Below are 19,149 nucleotides of genomic sequence, written 5' to 3' on the forward strand. Positions count from 1 at the left end.
TGTCCACCACCAAAGGCATGTGAAAATTTCTTGAGTTTCCCAATGCCGGTTCCTTTGAAGATTTGACCATCAGCCATAAGGTGAAGATCACTATCACAAATTTGCATTTGATGGATTATTTCGTATTTTAGAACATCGGAAATAGATGGAGCACCTGTTTCCAACTACAAATCATTGTGTGATGCTGGATACAGACTTTTCAGTGAAAAGTTTGTTTTGTTTATAAAAGGTTAATTTCAATAGGGTGAAATTCCAAAATGCAGTGCTGTGAAATCCGAGTACACAAAACATAAGACCTATAATGTGAAGCTTATGTTAGGATTACCTGGTGACATTATAGGAGGGGAATGTGAATGTTTTGCTGGAGCAGGCCCCAAGGCATGTCGAAAGCATATTGCAGCTCTAAGCTATGCTTAGAGCACTTCCCCAAGACTGGTATTATTCAGTGTTCAGAAACATGCAGCCAAAATTTATGAACTTTCCAGCATCCTCCCACCAAACGGTTGAGGCCAGTTAGCCCTCTGAAAGTGGAATGTTTGCCCTTGGAACAAGTTTTGCTATTATAATCTCAGTTGCCCCACTTATAACTATAGTCGAGGGATATTTCTGTCTAAAAGCATGGGGGCTGTTTTCAAGGACATTTTCTCTATCAGGCCAATTGTTCAACTCTTTAAATTGGCAGTACAGTACATGAAATTAATTCAAACATTAAATATTCTCCCAACAGTAGTTTTATGGATTTCGAAGTTAGGGCCTAGTTCCTTGTTAGATTTGTCGGTCCGTAGCTTCATAACTATCAAGAAGAAACACAGTCTGGGTTCAAGAGGGAATATCTGTAAATTGTATCTGTTTTCTCCCAGAACAGCAAACACCAAATTACAATGTTGGACGTCTACAAACCCTGTATAAAGCAATATGGAATCAGGATTACACATTGTTTACTCAACAACCAAATTACCTGTAGTATTTGTTTGAGTGCTGATGTCTTTGAAAATGGGAGTCACAAATTTTACATTTACTTCTTCGGGTATATTTATGATTTTTTCCCGTATTTCAAAGGAGGTGATTCTGCATATTCCAATATTGTACGCTTATCGCGGTAATCCGGCAATTTTCTGGTGTATGGCCTCTTCCTGGTTTTTGTTGTGTTCGTGGTCCATGGAAAAAAGCTATGGAACAGCGCTCGGTTTTTATCTTGCTCTCTCAACTTTAAATACAAATGCATAAATTCAGTGGTTATTATTGAAATGCATAATCAGTGTATAGGTTAGAAAATAGGAATTATTTCCCTTCGTAAATCGCATTTACCCAACAAAGTTTTTGTGAAGCCACCGGGTTGAAAATAATGGGAACACACTTTAATATTTTTGGTCAGATTCTTCTCACCGAAAATTTTCCTTCTAATAGCATGTAACCATTTCTACCTCATTCCTTTATTTTGTGGAAACAGGTGAAACGAAAATGGACTTCCCTAATTTTTCCATAGAGGAACACTGCAATAGCTCGGCATAGTTACGAAAATAACAACTTAAACAACTTAAATTCGTGGATATTTAGCGGCATGAGTACACAGGAGACATATGAAGAGCGCATTGCGCTTACCCAGTACAACAGCAGTGCGCTCTATCGGTGCTAGTTCTATACATCCCTATTGTACTCTAGCATAGACAGAGATACAAAAGTGCAAGGAAAAGGATAGAGATACTAGTACCCAGAGAGCAGCACTTACTGGGACAGATAGCTCATATAGCAACTAGAGGACGCTACCTAGCAGGGCGAATAGCTGGGTAACGCCCATGGTCCAACTCCTATTGTAGTGGGAAGGGACTGATCTTTGCTTGAAGGAGAGCAGACATAAACCCAAAACCAAGATGGCGAGGGGCTCTCTCACTTGATCAGTCATTCGTATTCACTTGACAGTGAAGTTGTACGTAATTGCCGTAAGGCAGAATTCGGACTTGGCGAGTATCAGTAGGCTCGTGAAGCAAGCTCCTGTCAGACCAACATAGTCAGAACCTGTAAATATATTTTGTATATAGTGTGTATAGTCGTCCTGATTAATAAAGGACAGTTGCTTTACTTCATCTTTCATTTCGGGAGTTCCGGTACAGAGTTCGCGCCTATAATTTACCTCCCTACAGAACCGCTCAGAAGGACAGATAATATGCCATCATCGGCCAGTGACCAACCCACTAGAATGTCTCACGGACAGGTGGCCAAGAGATATTGCCATTGCATCCTGCATTACAAAAGTCCTGAGTCATCCCCGAATGTTCGTTTTAAGAGAAAGTTTATTTCTCAGACTCCTGCACTGGACAAAATAAAAACAATACAATTATTCTCTCATTGCCAAAGGAATCTATGATTCCACTGAACATTATTCCCTTGTTCCTGGACAAAGCTATTTACTGAGTGATCAAGATTTTGGCACAATGTTTGGCCAGTTAATCTGCTATGGTAATGGAGTAAACCATACAGCCAGTGTCTCCACGCCGAGTGTTGGGCAGCGGTAAATGGCTTGACCCACTATAAGGACCAACGGCTAAGGGCAGAGGAGTCCTTATAGAAGGGAAATGGGCCCTCAGTGGAGGAAATGCCTCTGAAACCCCATATCAACTGTAGCGTATGTACTCCAGAGGAGCGGCTACAAAAGGCGTCTATTCTCCCTGTTACGAGCAGCCCTCGAGTTACGGGTAGCAGAAGCTCTAAAATGCTTTGGGAGCGGCAAACCCATCGTAATAAAAGCCTATATGATGACAAGCGTACTGATGCCTCAGAAACAAAATGCTAGGGCGTTCCCCACAAGCGACGTGTAATTCTTGTGATGCTGGGAGAAATTTGAGAAATGGGCCACCAGCAACCAAATACATCAAGATAGCGACCATCAATGTAGTGACACTAACAGGGAAAGTCGAAGAAATTGTAGATTTTATAGTTGACAAAGATAGCATTGCTGGGAATCAGTGAGACCAAATGGAAAGGAAAAGGTGAGAGGAAACTAAAGAAAGGATACACCTTATACTATAGTGGAGGAAGAGAGGCCAAAAATGGTGTAGGTCTCATAAGTAGAAAAGACCTGAAGGAATACCTAGAATTGGTGGAAAACATACATGACAGGTTGATAAAGGTCAGAATGAGTTTTGAAACTGGTGTTACAGATATAATTCAAAGGTATGCTCCACAAACAGGAAATACAGATACGGATCTAGAGGAATGCCTTGAATATCTGGAAGGCCAAATACAGGACAAACAAGTTGTGATCATAGGAGACATGAATGCCCAAGTAGGTCAGGAAAGAAGAGGAGATGAAGAAATTATAGGTCCATTTGGATATGGGAACAGAAACAAGGCTGGAGATATTTTGGTAGACTTTTGTAGAAGAAATGAGCTGATCATTGGTAATACATGGTTTTGAAAGAAAAACAGTCAGAAGATAAGATACAGTTGGGATAACAAAATCAAAACTCTGATAGATTACATTTTGGTCGAGGAAGGTAATAGGAAAATGTTGGTAGATATAACAGCACTCCCAAGTGAATCTTTTGAAGGAGATCACAGAGTTGTGATAGCTAAGTTAAAAATTGGAAAGATACAAAAGATGACTGAGATTAGGCAGAGAAAGCTAAGGGTGTGGAAATTGCAGAAGGAAATAAATTAAGAGTTCAAGACACACATTAAAACAAGTATACCTAAAGAAAGACATTGGAAGGGTCGAAGAAGAATGGGCATAAATTTAAAACAGTTATGGTGGAGTCTGCAGAAAAGACCTGTGGAAGAAGGAAAAAAGATCAAGAAACACCCTGGTGGAATGACAGGGTAAAAGATATAGTTAAAAGGAAGAAACAAACTTGGAAGAGATGTCTGAGAAACAGAACAACATAATGCAAAACAGAATACTGGCACTGCAAGGAATGCTCCAAGGTGGTTCAAGAAGAGAAAAAGAAATGCTGGCAAAAATTCACTGAATCTTTGCAAGAAGATACAACAAGAAGCAAAAAGATCTTATTCCAGTGGGTTAAAACCCAGGTGAAGGTGCTAACTTCATTAAAAATGAACAGGAGGAAGTGATGACATAGAAGCAGGATATATTGCAGAGGTGGAAAAAAATACTTTGAACAGCTTTACACCATGCAAAATACCTCGGTAGGAGAAATCGAAGAACCAGATTTAGTGATGGAAGATAAGGAAAACGAGGTGTCTATGGCAGAGATTAAGTGGGCCACTAAAAGAATGGAACAAAGCAAGACAGCTGGAATTGACAAGGTCACCATAGAAATGATAATAGCAGCAGGAGCAGTTGGTCTACAGTGGTTGTGTAGACTCTTCAGAGTGATGTAGAGGGAAAAGACTGTTCCAAAAGAGTGGACGAAAGAGGTCATTATACCACTTTTCAAGAAAGGAGACAGGAAGCAATCTAAAAATTACAGAGGAATGACACTGATACATCATACAGCTAAGATTCTTGAAAGACTCTTGGATAAACGAATAAGAGACGGAGTAGAGGGAAAACACCAGTATGGATTCAGAAGAGGCAGGTCCATATTCGACCCAATATTTACATTGCGTCAAATGATGGAAAGGTATTGGGAATATGGAAAAGACATGATAGTAACACTTCTAGATATTGAAAAGACATATGACAGTGTCCCAAGGAATTTGGTATGGAAAACATTGACAGAGGCACAGATTGGGAATGAAACAATGCAGAAGATAATAGCATTGTATCAAAATTGCAAAAGCTGTGTCAGAACCAAAGTGGGTCAAACTGAATGGTTCAGAGTTGAGACAGGCTTAAGAGAGAAATATATTGTCTCCCTTACTCTTCATTATCATCGTGGATAGAATTCTACATAATATCAAGAAGAAGATGATGATGATGATGATGATGATGATGGGCGAGCAAGTAAAGTCTATATGCTCTTTGCTGATGACATTGTAGTTTGAATTGAATTTGAATTTGAATTTATTGATAATGATGATATACATGCCACTGAGACTGAAAAGCCCCTTTATGTAGCGTCTACTTATAACACAATACAAGTTTATGAATATACTAACTAAATTTTATAATATTAAAATATTAAATTAAACATTAAACTTAAAAATTAAAATACAGATACCTATTCCAATAAAATTAAAACATAAATCATATAAGAAGTAATAAAGTATATCATTTGATTTTTTAATATTTTAGGCTACAAGAATCTCAGGAATATAAAAAACAGAAACAATTTTCTTAGAAATATACATATTTCTTATTATTAGACACAAGAATACCTGATCTCAGCCCCTTGCGTACTCCTCCAGGAAGATAGATGTTAAGGACTGCTTTAGTTGGGTGCAGTTCCTGTCATTTGCGAAACGGTGAAGATTAAAGACATTGAAGATACGGGATGCAGTGCAAACAAAAGATTTGTTAAATTTAGTGGTACGATGAAGGGGAATTTGAAGGGCATCTTTTGTAAACCTATTATCTCTGTTATGTACCGACTCCATAGATTTAAATGCATTATATAGGTAGGGTGGGGTCTTCAGTTTGAGAATTTTGTGCGTAGCAACGGCTACTGAGATTTCCCGCCGTTCATGGAGTTTCAACCATTGCAGCTGTATGTAATAGGGTGTTATATGTTCATCACGCCTGGCATTTGTCACGTAACGAACACATGCGTTTTGTACCCTCTGTAGTTGGATGTGTAAAGTTTCAGATAAGTCGTTGTATATGACTGATCCATAGTCAATTATGGGGAATATAAGACTTTGAACAAGTAGTTTCTGCATAAAAGGTGGTGTACATGACACGTTACGTTTCAAAATATGCATGGATGACACAACTTTTCTGATCACATTTGACGTATGATCAGACCAGGATAGGGTTCTGTCGAAAATGAGTCCTAGATTGTTAACGGTGTCACTATAATGGATATCTGAATCTAGAATTTTTATTGCTGGGAGGGATTTGAGGTCAACAGTTTTCAGGAGTTTTGAGTAACCTATGCAAATAAGCTGGGTCTTAGCCACATTTAACTGGAGGTTATGATTTGCGCTCCATTCGATCAATCGAGAGATATCATGGTTGAAATGCATTATACATTCAGTTAGTGGGACTGAAGTGGAAGTAAGCTTGTAAGTCATCAGCATACATGTGAAAAGTACTACTTTTAAAGACTTCAGAAATGTCATTAATACAAATAGAAAAACAAAGGACCGAGGACTGATCCTTGTGGTACGCCACAGTTTACTGATTCCCAGATAGAGGATCGTCCATCAACAAACGTAACTCTTTGTGATCTACTTGATAGATATGATTCAAACCAAGACAGAGCACTCTGCGAGAAACCAATTGACTTCAACTTTGCAAGAAACAACTCATGATTAACAGAGTCAAATGCCTTAGAGAAATCAAAGAGACATAAGATAGTAAGCTGCCTCTTATCGATGGCCGCGCGTATATCGTCCGTAACTCTCAGCAGAGCCATAGTAGTACTAAGGCCCTTCTTGAAGCCAGATTGGTAGGGATTTAGGATGTGATATTTAGACAGATATTCACATATCTGCTTAAGAACAATTCTTTCTAATGCCTTACTAAGTGCACAGAGGATATTGATAGGCCTAAAATCACTACAGACTGTTGGGATTTTCTTTTCTGGCACAGGATGTACATTGGCACGCTTCCATTCTGAGGGATACACTCCATTCTGTAGAGAGAAGTTAAATAAATGCACAAGGGCAGGAAGAAATATGTCAATGCAATTAGAAATCATGGATATTGAGATATTATCTGGACCTTTAGCTTTAGTTCGAATTGATCTGACTGCTTTTTCTACATGTGAAGGGTGTACGTACTATACGCGCACTTTATCTTGAGCCCGGATCTCCATAGTAACGAATGGGAACTAGGGCTCAAGATAAAGTGCGCGTACTATACATGAAACAGAATTTATCTCTGTTACTTGGAGTGACAGACCTATAATGTTTCGTAGTTTCTGATACTTTCGGAGAGTTGAAGTTAGAGACTGATGCCATATAATATTCACTTAATTCAGATGGAGTAAGGGCCGCTTCACACTAGGCGACTGGAATCGGTGACTAGAATCGGCTACTGAGTAGCTCAGGTGAATTCCGTGTCGCCGTGCGGTCACCCGTAGCGTTACTTAGCCGCCTTCCCCGGCCTAGAACCAGTTTTCATCATGAGTTCCCAGACAGAGGAGTGTCTATTTCTACTCTTGTTGTTGTCGAAAAGAAAGAAAGAAAGCGTCGTAGGTTTCATTCACATCCTATGTTGAAAGATCGTTTGGAAACGATTTATGTGATGATGGTACAAAGTTTTTAGTTACTTCAGAATGTCAAAGAAATATTTTGATGAACTCTTCGAAAGTGTGAAAGAAGATATTACCGGAATGGATACCAAGTTGAGAAAAGCAATACCGGCTAAAGAAAAGTTAGCCTTAACTTTGAGGCAAGTTGAACTGAGATGCTAGTAGTTTTCCAGTATAAGGTTCCTACATAGAAGCGTATTTAAACAAATTGCCCAATCCTTGTCTATATAATCGGGATATAATGGGTTCGAGCCCCACTGTCGACAGTCCTGAAGATGGTATTCCGTGGTTTCCCATTTTCACACCCAGCAAATGCCGGGGCTGTACCTTAATTAAGGCCACGGCCGCTTTCTTCCAATTCCTAGCCCTTTCCTATCCCATCGTCGCCGTAAGACCTGTCTGAGTCGCTGCTGCCTAAAGCAAATTGTAAAAAAAAAGAACATGACTCGACCGGGAGTCGAACCCAGAACTCAGACCCCTCTGTACCGAAGGACGTTGTGCTGAGCATACAGCCAAAAATGAGTCGGACGACAATATCTCAATTATATTGAACATTTAATAAACGTGAGGTCACGTAAAGGCTATTTGTAAAATTTTACTTAGAGCTCGTTTCTTTCCTGGGATGTTCTTTCTTCAAAAGTCACTGAAGAACTGTCCATCTCCATGGCTAAATTGTTAGCATGCTGGCCTTTGGTCACAGGGGTCCTGGGTTCGATTCCCAGCAGGGTCGGGAATTTTAACCACAATTGGTTAACTTCGCTGGCACTGGGGCTGGGTGTATGTGTCGTCTTCATCATCATTTCATCCTTATCACGACGCGCAGGTCACCTACGGGATGTCAAATCAAAAGACTTGCACCTGGCGAGCCGAACATGTCCTCGGACACTCCCGGCACTAAAAGCCATACGCCATTTCATTTTTTTTTTTTTTTTACTGAAGAACTGCGCGATTACTTCAGACCATGCGTTTTTCTTTTCAACTTTATTGCTGTACTCGTTACAGTTTAGGTTCCAGATGGCTGGATGCTGCTCAATTTGTAGAATTAAGTCTTCAGTGTTAATTTGGTCCACTTGTTTAGGTAGATCGCTCATACTGAGAACGTACGAGAAAAGCGCGATGACAATAAAGGGTGTTCAGAAGGCGAGTAGCTGGGCTGCACAGTCACCTAGTGTGAAGACTCCAATACAAAACAATGGTTCACCAGCTATCGCCAGCCGGGGTTGTGCAATCTGCCTCGGCGACCGGTAGCGGGACTGAGCTACTGCAAGGTCAGTCGCCAGGCTTCTTTCTGTAGCTCGGCTACTGAGTCGCCCAGTGTGAAGAGCTCCATTTAAAACAATGTTTCACAAGCATGGGCGGCTGGTCGCCGATTCCTGTCGCCGATTCTAGTCGCCTAGTGTGAAGCGGCCCTAACAGGCATCTGGCTATCTTGAGAGTGACTGACTCTAATACCAAGTGATTTTGCAGCACACCAAGAAGCTGAGGTGCTCTTACAGTTACGGAAGATGTTGTACGTATACTTCACTTTAGTGTTTCTAATGACTTGTTTTGTCTCATTACGCAAGACCCTGAATTGCTCGTAATCATCTGGAAGTTTTGTTTTAATAAATTTCTTCCTAGCTCTGTCCCGTTTACTTATCAATTCCTTAATACGCTTATTGAACCATAATGCTGACTGGTGTTTTACAAGAATTCTTTTTGGGGGCGCATGCTTGTCATAAAGAAAAAGTACAAAGCTGTTGAAGAGAGAGACTTTTTGATCTATGTCATTAGACTGGAAAAACACATTCCAGGGTAGTAAATCAGCGTCAGCACGAAACTTGTTTACGTCAAATTTACTGAAGTCTCGAACAAGAATTGTTTTCGGAATTTGTTTTGGCGTGGATAAATTGAATACAGCATATAGCAAATCATGACCAGAAAAACCGGCAGCTGGTTCCTGTCCGTATTCTACTACCAACTCATTGCAGTTGGATGAGATTATGTCAAGAGTGCTATCGGAAGTGGCAGTATGAAAGGTTGGATTGAATGGAAGGCAGTCGAGGTTACAAGCGTTGAGCACATCGCGTATGTTATTGCTTTCAAACGTCCCAGTTCCGAAACGAGCATGAACATCGCCCACAGCGAATACATATTTATAATTCATAACAAGAGAATACATATCGTTCAAGAATGTATCCATGAACCCTACTTTTGGTGGACGATATATACAAGCGAAAAGAATTTTAGTGTCTGAAAGGGCTATATCAAGGATTATGTACTCAGGTTTCTTACTGTACTCTCCAGGAGATTTGCTAAGTACACTACATTTTATGCTGTTCTTCAAGTAAACTGCAACACCACCAGCGGCTCTGTTTATTCTGTCATTACGGAAAATATTATACCCATCGAGACAGACGGCAGAATCTGGTACTGAAGGTTTAAGAAATGTTTCACTTACTGCAATAATATCAAACGAACTCTTGCCAAAAATGTGCCGGAACTCAGATATATGGGAGGAGTCAACAAGAGACTGAGAATTGATATGAATGACCTTAAGATTTCTTGTGTTTCTCACACTAACACCGTGTAGTAAGTCAGATAAGACACAGTCATTACTTGTCATGAGTACAATATAGTACAAAAGGTTAAACAATAGATAAATAACAGATCGTTCAAGAAGTATGATGTTTTTAGTAGCCTATATCAATATAAGAATAATTTAAGGATTTAGAAATTATGTGATGAAGTGAGATAAAAAAAAGTGTAGAAAATGTGTATGGGGAGATAATGAAGAGGAAGTACAGACACAAGCTGATTTATGGAATGAGGAGAGAAGAAATTTTGGAATGAAGATTAGTACTGTCAAAAGCAAGACTCTGATCATGACGAGAGGTAACAGAAAATCCAGAGGAGTGATAAAAATAAGAAATGAACCTCTTGGAGTAGTGAAAAAAAATGTAATATTTGGGTAGCGTGATGTCACAAGATGGAAATTTGGATGGAGAAATTGATTTAAGAATACAGCAGTCTGCAAGATTCTACCAGTGTGTGAGACAAATTGTATGGAACAGAGATGTGCCAATGAAGTGCAAGAAGGTTTTCTATGTCCGCCTCCGTAACGTAACGGTTAGTGTTATTAGCTACCGTCCTCGGGGGCCCGGGTTCGATTCCCGGTACTGCCAGAAATTTAAGAATGGCAGGAGGGCTGGTATGTGGTTGAAATGGTACATGCAGCTCACCTCCAATGGGGGTGTGCCTGAAAAGAGCTGCACCACCTCAGGATGAGGACACGAGTTTACTTTACTTTACTCGTCCTATTATAAACCTATACTGACCTATACTTCAGCAGCCTGGACGTTCACTAAACGGAACCGAAGTAACATACAAGAAGCTGAAATGAGGTTCTTGAGGAGCATACAGGGAAAAACAAGACGAGATAGAATACAAAATGTGGAAATAAGGAGAAGCGTGGGAGTGTGTAAACTTCAAGAAGAGATTGATATAGAAAAGCTAAAATGGTTTGGGCACATAATGAGAATACCAGGAAAGAGAATACCAAAGAGAACATTCATGGATACAGAGACTGGAAAGAAACGAGTTCAAATTTCTTTTAAGTGAAGACTGTAGTTCCGTTGCATTATGCAGTTCAAGGTATGTTAAAATTAGAAGGAGTCTGAAAGAAAGCATCAGTTATTTCAGAAAAAGAATTCGAGAAAAATCTTTAAAACTGTGATAATGAGGAAAACAGATTTCTGAGTACTTACATCCTGTTATTCTGGTCAGTCTGCATGCTGCCTTGAGCCAAACTGATCGCCTGCTAGGAGAAGTGAGCATATAGGGGAAGGAGTGAGGGGTTGAGGGAAATGAGAGAGGAGTGAGAGTAGGTGCGTTGTGCATGTTTGTTGCGGTGTTACGAAAAATGTATTAATATTCTCTTCAAATAACATGGTTATGCTTTTGGATATTTCATTCAGGTTATAGTTCAGATTATTCCTTTGGTCTATGTTGATAAATATATTCTCAAGAATGTTTAGTAGCATACCTTTACTGGTTGTCCAAAGAATGAATAAATCTTTATCAGTTGATGAAAACAAATGATATGTCAGACATGTGACTACTCATAGCCGAGAATTTGTATATCTCTTGGCACTCTCATGTTCTTGGTACCGACTAAGGAAGCTATGACCAGTTTGGCCTGCTCTGCTTAGAGAAGCGAACAATAAGAAAAATATGATGATGCTTGTTGTTTAAAAGGGGCCTAACATGTAGATCATCGGCCCAAGGACATAAAAGAAGCTAGCCACATTTACCTTTAAAATTACACGCATCTACCGAGTCACAAATATTTTCAAAAAAAACAACAACATTAACATAGCATTTGAAACCATTAACAATATTCTAATTTGTTTTACAATCTCCATAGTGTTCATAACAGTAATAATAAATTCATGAAATCTTGAGTATATAAGTTGAAGTATACCTAGTGTCAGGCCAGTTATATGGGCTAAATATAAACGAAATATCAAAAAACATAATGATCTTATTTGAAGAGATTGTTAATATTTTATTTATTTATTTATTTATTTATTTATTTATTTATTTATTTATTTATTTATTTATTTATTTATTTATTTATTTTATATTTATTTATTTACATGGTTTACGCCCACATTAGAGCACTTAAATCAAACCCAAATACATTTATGTTAACAAAGAATTAACTGAAGATTTAGCTTGCATCATCTTCTTCCTTTCCCAAAATCTCTTCATTCTGGCTGACCTGGCTGCCCTTTCTTCTTCAGATATGACATATTGTTTGTGCTGTACAGTTTTTAATAACAATTTTATTTGTTTGTTCTTGAGAATCTTTTCTTCCTCTCTATTTTCAATTTGCTTCATTGTAATATTCTATAAACCAATTATTTTTTGTTTTACTTTTCCAAAAGTAATTAAATAGTTGTTTTATTATCCTATTATCATTTAATCTAGAAAGATGACAGAAAAAGGCAATTCTTCTTTTTCTCATTGTATCTATTATAGATTCACTTTCCCTATAAACCACTGCATTAGGCAATAATCTCCATTGTCAATCCACCTGATGTTTTTTATTAATGATTGTTCTGAGTATCCTTCTGTCAACCTTTTGCAGTGTATCAGTTGTTGCTTTGGTGTTCAATTTAAATAGTGCTTCACAAGCATAAGTCGCTTCAAGTTTAATGACGGAACAGTAATGTTGAAAGTTTAGCATTTATTGAAAGAGATTTTTTCTTGTACGTTGGCCATGTAATTCGTTGTGCTTTTTAAAAATGTTCTGCTTTCTTTTGATGATTTTTCATTGGAGTTCCAAGTTATAATTTCACCAAGATATTTAAACTTATTCACAATTTGAATTTGTTTGGTATTGGCTAAGGTAATGGTTGGTGCTGTAACAGGAAAGGTTGGCATTATTTCTGTTTTTTCATATGAAATTTGCAATCCAACTTTTCTTGCTATGTTATCAAGTTCTTCTATTTGCAATTTAGCTTCTTCCATATCATTAGCAAGTAGTGCAAGATCATCAGCGAATGCTAAACAACTGAGTCTTATTTTTCTGCCAATCTTGATGTTAGGTTGACATACATTATTCCATTTCCGCATGATTTTTTCCAACAAACAATTAAACAATAATGATGAGAGTCCATCTCCCTGCCGAAGTCCAGTATTAATGTCAAATGGCTTTTGAGAGTTCATTTCTAAATCTGACTTTAGATTTAGTGTTCTTAAGGGTAATTCCAATAAGGCGAATAAGTTTTGGATGTAAATCAAATTCTTTTAGGATATTCAACAATGACTCATGATGGATACTATCATACGCCTTTTTAAAATCAACAAAAGTGATAACTTTTTGTTTCTAACCCTATGATGCTTCATAATCCACTTTAAACTGATAATTTGATCTGGACAACTTCTCCCTGGACGAAAGCCCCCTTGGTATTCTCCAAGTACACAGTCAAGTTGTTCTTGAATTCTCATGTATAATAACTTTGAAAAATATTTGTAAGTGATATCCAGCAATGATATCCCCCGATAATTGTTGGGATCTGATCTATCACCTTTTTTATGTAAAGGGCGTATTATCGCCATATTCCACTCTTCGGGCATTTTTTCAGTATTCCAAATGTTTATGAGGTATTTATGTAAATTTTGAATGGTTTGTGTATTAGCATTCTTCCATATTTCTGCATTCAGCTGATTCTCCCCTGAAGCTTTGTAATTTTTAAGTGAATCGATGGCTTTCAACACTTCATTGTAATCTGGTGGTATAACCTTTTCTAATGGTGTTTTATTTTTTGAATGAAGGTCATACTCTAGGTATTGTGTTGGTTCTTTGCTATTAAGTAATTCTTTAAAGTATTGAGCTAAAATTTCTGCATTCTCTTGGTTACTATGTGCCAGTTTTCCTTTTGTATTTCTCATATCCCTCGTTGTATGAATGCTTCATCTATGGCGTTTAATGATTCTTTGCGATAATTTCTCTTAACACTTCTGATTTCTTTGGCTGTTTGTTTTATAGCATTATTTAGTTCTTCACGGGACTTTTCTGTTCTCTTTCGTTGATCATTCAATCATACTTTGTGCCTGTTTTGAATCGCTGTGTCACACTCCACATTCCACCAAGCATGTTTCGTTTTTTATCAGGAGCAATTTCTTCAGCGATGGTTTTTAATTTTTTAATTACCTTCCCCAAATTGTCGCTTAGAGAAGTTTTAGACCTTTCAAAATACAGTTTATTATTAATTAAATAACTAGGGTCATACTTTTTTTTTTTTTGCTAGGGGCTTTACGTCGCACCGACACAGATAGGTCTTATGGCGACGATGGGATAGGAAAGGCCTAGGAGTTGGAAGGAAGCGGCCGTGGCCTTAATTAAGGTACAGCCCCAGCATTTGCCTGGTGTGAAAATGGGAAACCACGGAAAACCATATTCAGGGCTGTCGATAGTGGGATTCGAACCTACTATCTCCCGGATGCAAGCTCACAGCCGCGCGCCTCTACATGCATGGCCAACTCGCCCGGTGGCCATACTTCTTCCTCCTATTGGATTTGGATATTTTGTTTTTCTTTTTTGGCGTTAATTTTATTTTAATCTTGGAAATATAGTGATCTGAATCTATATCTACCCCATGGAGTACTTTCACATTATAAATTTCTTTGTGATAATTCTTGTCCATGGCCACATGGTCAATCTGAACTCCCCCAATTTAATATTAGGGCATTTCCAAGTCATTAGTTTGTGTGGTCTTCTTTTAAACCTTGTGGATTCCAAAATTAATCCATGATCTATACAAAGATCAATTAATCTTCGACCATTTTTATTTGTAAATTTATGCGCTGGCCATTTACCCACTACTGTACGAAATCGTTTTTCTTTTCCTATTTTAACATTAAAGTCACCAAGTAAAAGTTTAATACGTGTATCAGAGATACCTGATATCAAATGGTCCAATTCTTCCCAAAATGTTTTGTTTCTTCCTTTTCTTTGTTATTTTTATTAATATATATATACTTTTTTTTTTTTTGTAACACCGCAACAAACATGCACAATCCACCTACTCCTACTCCCACTCCTCTCTCATTCGCCCTCAACCCCCTCACTCCTTCCTCTACACATTCACTTCTCCAAGCAAGCGATCAGCTGGCCATAATTTGGCTCAGGGCAGCATACAGGCTGACTAGAACAACATACAACCAGCAAGGATATTTTCTCAAATTTCTTTTCTAAAATAACTGCTTCTTCCTTTCAGACTACTCCTAATTTTAACATCTTATGAACCAAGCCCAACCTTTCAGTCTGTAAATACTTTTAATGCCGGGCTGAGTGGCTTAGACGGTTGAGGCGTTGGCCTTCTGACCCCAACTTGGCAGGTTCGATCCTGGCTCAGTCCGGTAGTATTTGAAGGTGCTCAAATACATCAACCTTGTGTCGGTAGATTTACTGGCACGTAAAAGAACTCCTGCTGGACTAAATTCCGGCACCTTGGTATCTCCGAAAACCGTCAAAGTAGTTAATTGGATGTAAAGCAAATAAAATTATTAATATTAAATACTTTTAAGAGAAGTTCTACCTCTTGAACAGCATAATTATTTATTTATTAATTCATTTATTTATTTATTTATTTATTTACTTATTTATTATATTTATTTATTTATTGTCCATGAAAAAGCCCTACTTTTCTAGCATATTAGGGCTGTAGGTTACAATTAGTTACCTTAAATAGTAGAAACATATAAACAACATTTTTTAAGTGAGTGATTACACACACAAATTAACTAAACTGGGAGAAAAGGAAAAAAAAAAAAAAAAAACTGCATAAAGTTTTTCATTCAAACAACAGATCTTGTGAAATATCCTAAAAATAGGTTTGAGTAACATTACTGTACAACAATTTAAGTGTAGTTCCAAAATATATCTAGCTTTGCTGAAGAATGGACGATCAAAAATAAGGTGAGTTGCAGTTTCTTCATATCCACAAACACAACTGTTATTACTACAAATTTTGAATTTATATAAATAAAATATAAATTTTCTGTGACCCAAAAGAAACTGGGTGCTGGTGAAGTTTGGTTTCAATAAACTGCAGTCCAATAAACTGTTTTAAGTGGGTTAAAGAGTATGAAGGTCTACTAGGTAATGAAAGAGCAGATGAGCTTGCTAACTTGCAGCATTTAGTGACCATGAAACTGTATACAAAAGAGCCCCTATATCAAAAGTGAAACATGAATTCAAAATCAGTGAATGGTCAAAGCTGTGGAACTCAAGTAATAAGGGTGAAGTTACAAGAACAATATATATATATATATATATATAAAAAAAACTTAACCAACTTGTATTTTACTAAATATGTGTTATCACATTAACACCCGTGTATTTTTCATGTCTAAAGAGTGTGATATGGGGAATGGATGGTTATAATGATGTTTTTGACCAAACTTTCTATATTTTAATTCAAGATGCATGCACAGTAACATACCAATGTTTAATGTTTTAATCAGCAAACAGACAGGACAAGTTAAGAAGACTCATCTAGTGTCTTTTAAAGTACATTAATATATAACATTGTTCTATTTTTGTTTTTGAAGTGTAGCTGGAAATGCTCCCATGAGGACGAAACATGTACCAATAAGTTGATGTTGTACTGAAGGGAATAAATGTGATTTATATTGTAAAGGCAGAATTCTCGCCATTTATTGTTAGGGGTAAATTAGAATATGCATCTGTAATTTGGGACCCATGTTCTGAAGAACTACTACATACAATTGAAGTTGTTCAAAACAAGTTTTTGCGGTATCTGTATTATAAAACAAATAAGACATTTTACCCTTTTGATAGATCAACACAGTATTTAAGAAGTAACTTTAACCTCACATCATTGTGCAACAGAAGAATAATTATTTCTCTAAAAATGATTAAAAAAATTGTAAGAAATAAATTTAATTCCATAGAACTGCTCAATTTTATCTCCTGGAGCTTGCATGAACACAGTATTTCAAGTTCCAAGATCTAGAACATCTCATCACTTGAACTCGCCATTTATTGAAGTGCTACGATTACAACACATTTGCTGCAGGAATAGATTTATTTTCTGAAACACACACTGCCATTAATGCACATTTAAAGGCCTGTGTTTCTAATTTCTAATTTATTAATTCAGACTCCTTTTTCTATATAATAGGTGCTCTTGAACGTATTTATTATTATAGTCACTTACTACTCTAGTTATAACCTTGTTTCAATTCCAGTATTTTTCATAGTGTAGAAATAATCATTGACGTACTTTGCATTGTAATTTTCTCTGTATATGTGTTTTCCATTCATTCTGTACTGTACTGGGCCTACTGCCTGTGTACTTTCAAACAAACAAACAAACAAACAAACAACAACAAACAAACAAACAAACAAACAAACAAACAAACAAACAAACAAACAAATAACACTTGATGGACCAACAAACATAAATGCCATTGATTTTAGAGCTCTCAAACCGCGCGTGCACGCACGCACAAAATTGTCCATGCATTCTCTACACATTGGACGTCATACCTTTGTATTCTCTTTTTAAATGTTTAAAACAATAAATGTGCACACAAACCAGTGGGAGATGTTAGTAGAGCCATATATCAAGACTTAGTAAAAACAGAAGCTTGGTTGAACATGCACCAAGTAAGGCAATCGCAATTCTTTTGAGTTTATGAGTATAAACTCAAATTCATATAGACAATATCAAAGACTTATTTTCCTAATAGTGTCCACTGCACAACTCATACTTGTTTTTGCATGAGACAGAATACTTACTTTTTCTGTACACTCATCAAAGAATGCTAGGCCTGCATCCATATCGGAAACAAAAGAACGCTCCTCAATGAATCGGATGAACATTTGAGTCTTCATCACTAATGTAAAAAACTTATGATGGGTTTTATCTCTTGATCGCACGAAACCTAAGGGATGAAACAGAAAGTAAATGTAGATTCGCATTAGAATTTCATGTACATGATGAACACAGATATCATGTGATGACAAACCTTGCAGATCAAAGAGCGAGTTTGTGTCCGTTGTTCCCACAGTAGGTGCCTTTGTTATTGGTAACAGATAGGTTCGGTAGCCTTTCAGTACGGTGGCCATGAAGCGCAAGAAAGCTTCTTGAATCTCCAATTCCAATGCTTGCTGCAAATTCCACCAAAATCATTAATCCTTCAGTCTCCTTGACAAACTATTTTACAATGTCTTAAAAAATTAAATAAGAAAACCTGTAGTAATGAAATAATATATGTGTCACTGCCTCTTAGTAATTACAAGATATTAAAATCATTCTGTATTGACGGTTTTCACTCTACAAAGGAAATTGAATACAACTGAACAGGAGGACGCATTAAATTTCCTTTGTAAAGCCTCTTAGTAAGGTCAGAAACCTAATGAAGCATGTGCTGAAATCATTTTTTCAACAAGATATTAAAACTTCAAGTCCCTTTCTGTACAGCCATCACTAGAGACGGGAATTTGCCTATTTTATTCCTGTGTTCAGAAACGTAGGCTTTTGTGATATAAATCCATTGTAGGGTCTTCTTAGCTATATTTCGTTAGTTTGATTGTGCCTATAAATACCTATTTCAGGCATTTGTGCCTATTTGGAGTATAATTGCTATTTCATGCCTTTTGACTGTATTTTAAAAAAGTCGTTTTTCTTCCAGTGCATTATATTGTTAGCTAGTGTGCATGACAGAATTATCTTCTCTTTCCTTAATAACTGTTTACCCCATGAACAAAAATGGGAATTCTCAGAAGTCACCAGAAATAGTATTTTGGAAATTTCCATCAGGAGAAGCAAGGAACAATTTGACCTCAAAGCCTTCAACCCCTTTAACTCCCAAAGACATATGAGAGAACCTGTCAACATCGAACTATGTTGCACAACACATATGGCCTGTAGCTCCCTTTTGATGCGAACTGTTGTACGCGTACGCTTTACATTCAGAACGTGTTGTGATTTATTGTGAAGTGAAACAAGGAGGAGGAGAAGAAGAAGAAGTGTGTTTGCGACAATGCCCAAAGAAAAATTGTCGAAATCCTACTGTCTGAAACAGTGGATCGCAGGGGTCCCAATTTCACTACAGATGGAAAAGTAGTCTCTCAAGCCTGCTGTAAGGAGGTAAGTTCGTTTGTTCTTTTGATCTTTTTTTTGAAATGAGAACTATGATTGCATTTCATTGTAGTATATATAGGTATATTAATTTATGCATTGTGGCAAGTAGTTTTGTTGCAATGCTGTATTAGTGGTGAACTTTCAATAATTTATAATGCTAAATGTAAATA

The 19,149-nt window shown here is 37.2% G+C and overlaps 1 protein-coding gene across 6 annotated transcripts in view; it reads right to left on the reverse strand.

Annotated features, from left to right (window-relative positions):
* Crag (DENN domain-containing protein Crag) overlaps window positions 1–19,149 on the reverse strand; it is a 579,187-nt gene that overhangs the window by 325,108 nt on the left and 234,930 nt on the right. For all 6 annotated transcript variants that reach the window (XM_068225395.1, XM_068225392.1, XM_068225393.1 and 3 more), the window contains exons 12-13: window positions 17,862–18,003; window positions 17,632–17,777 (exon numbers count right to left, since the gene is read on the reverse strand). In XM_068225395.1, coding sequence (XP_068081496.1) covers window positions 17,632–17,777; window positions 17,862–18,003 — 288 coding nt within the window. The remainder of the gene's footprint in view (window positions 1–17,631; window positions 17,778–17,861; window positions 18,004–19,149) is intronic.

This window comes from Anabrus simplex, chromosome 1, assembly GCF_040414725.1.
Source record: "Anabrus simplex isolate iqAnaSimp1 chromosome 1, ASM4041472v1, whole genome shotgun sequence".
In the NCBI taxonomy this organism is placed as follows: Eukaryota; Metazoa; Arthropoda; class Insecta; order Orthoptera; family Tettigoniidae; genus Anabrus; species Anabrus simplex.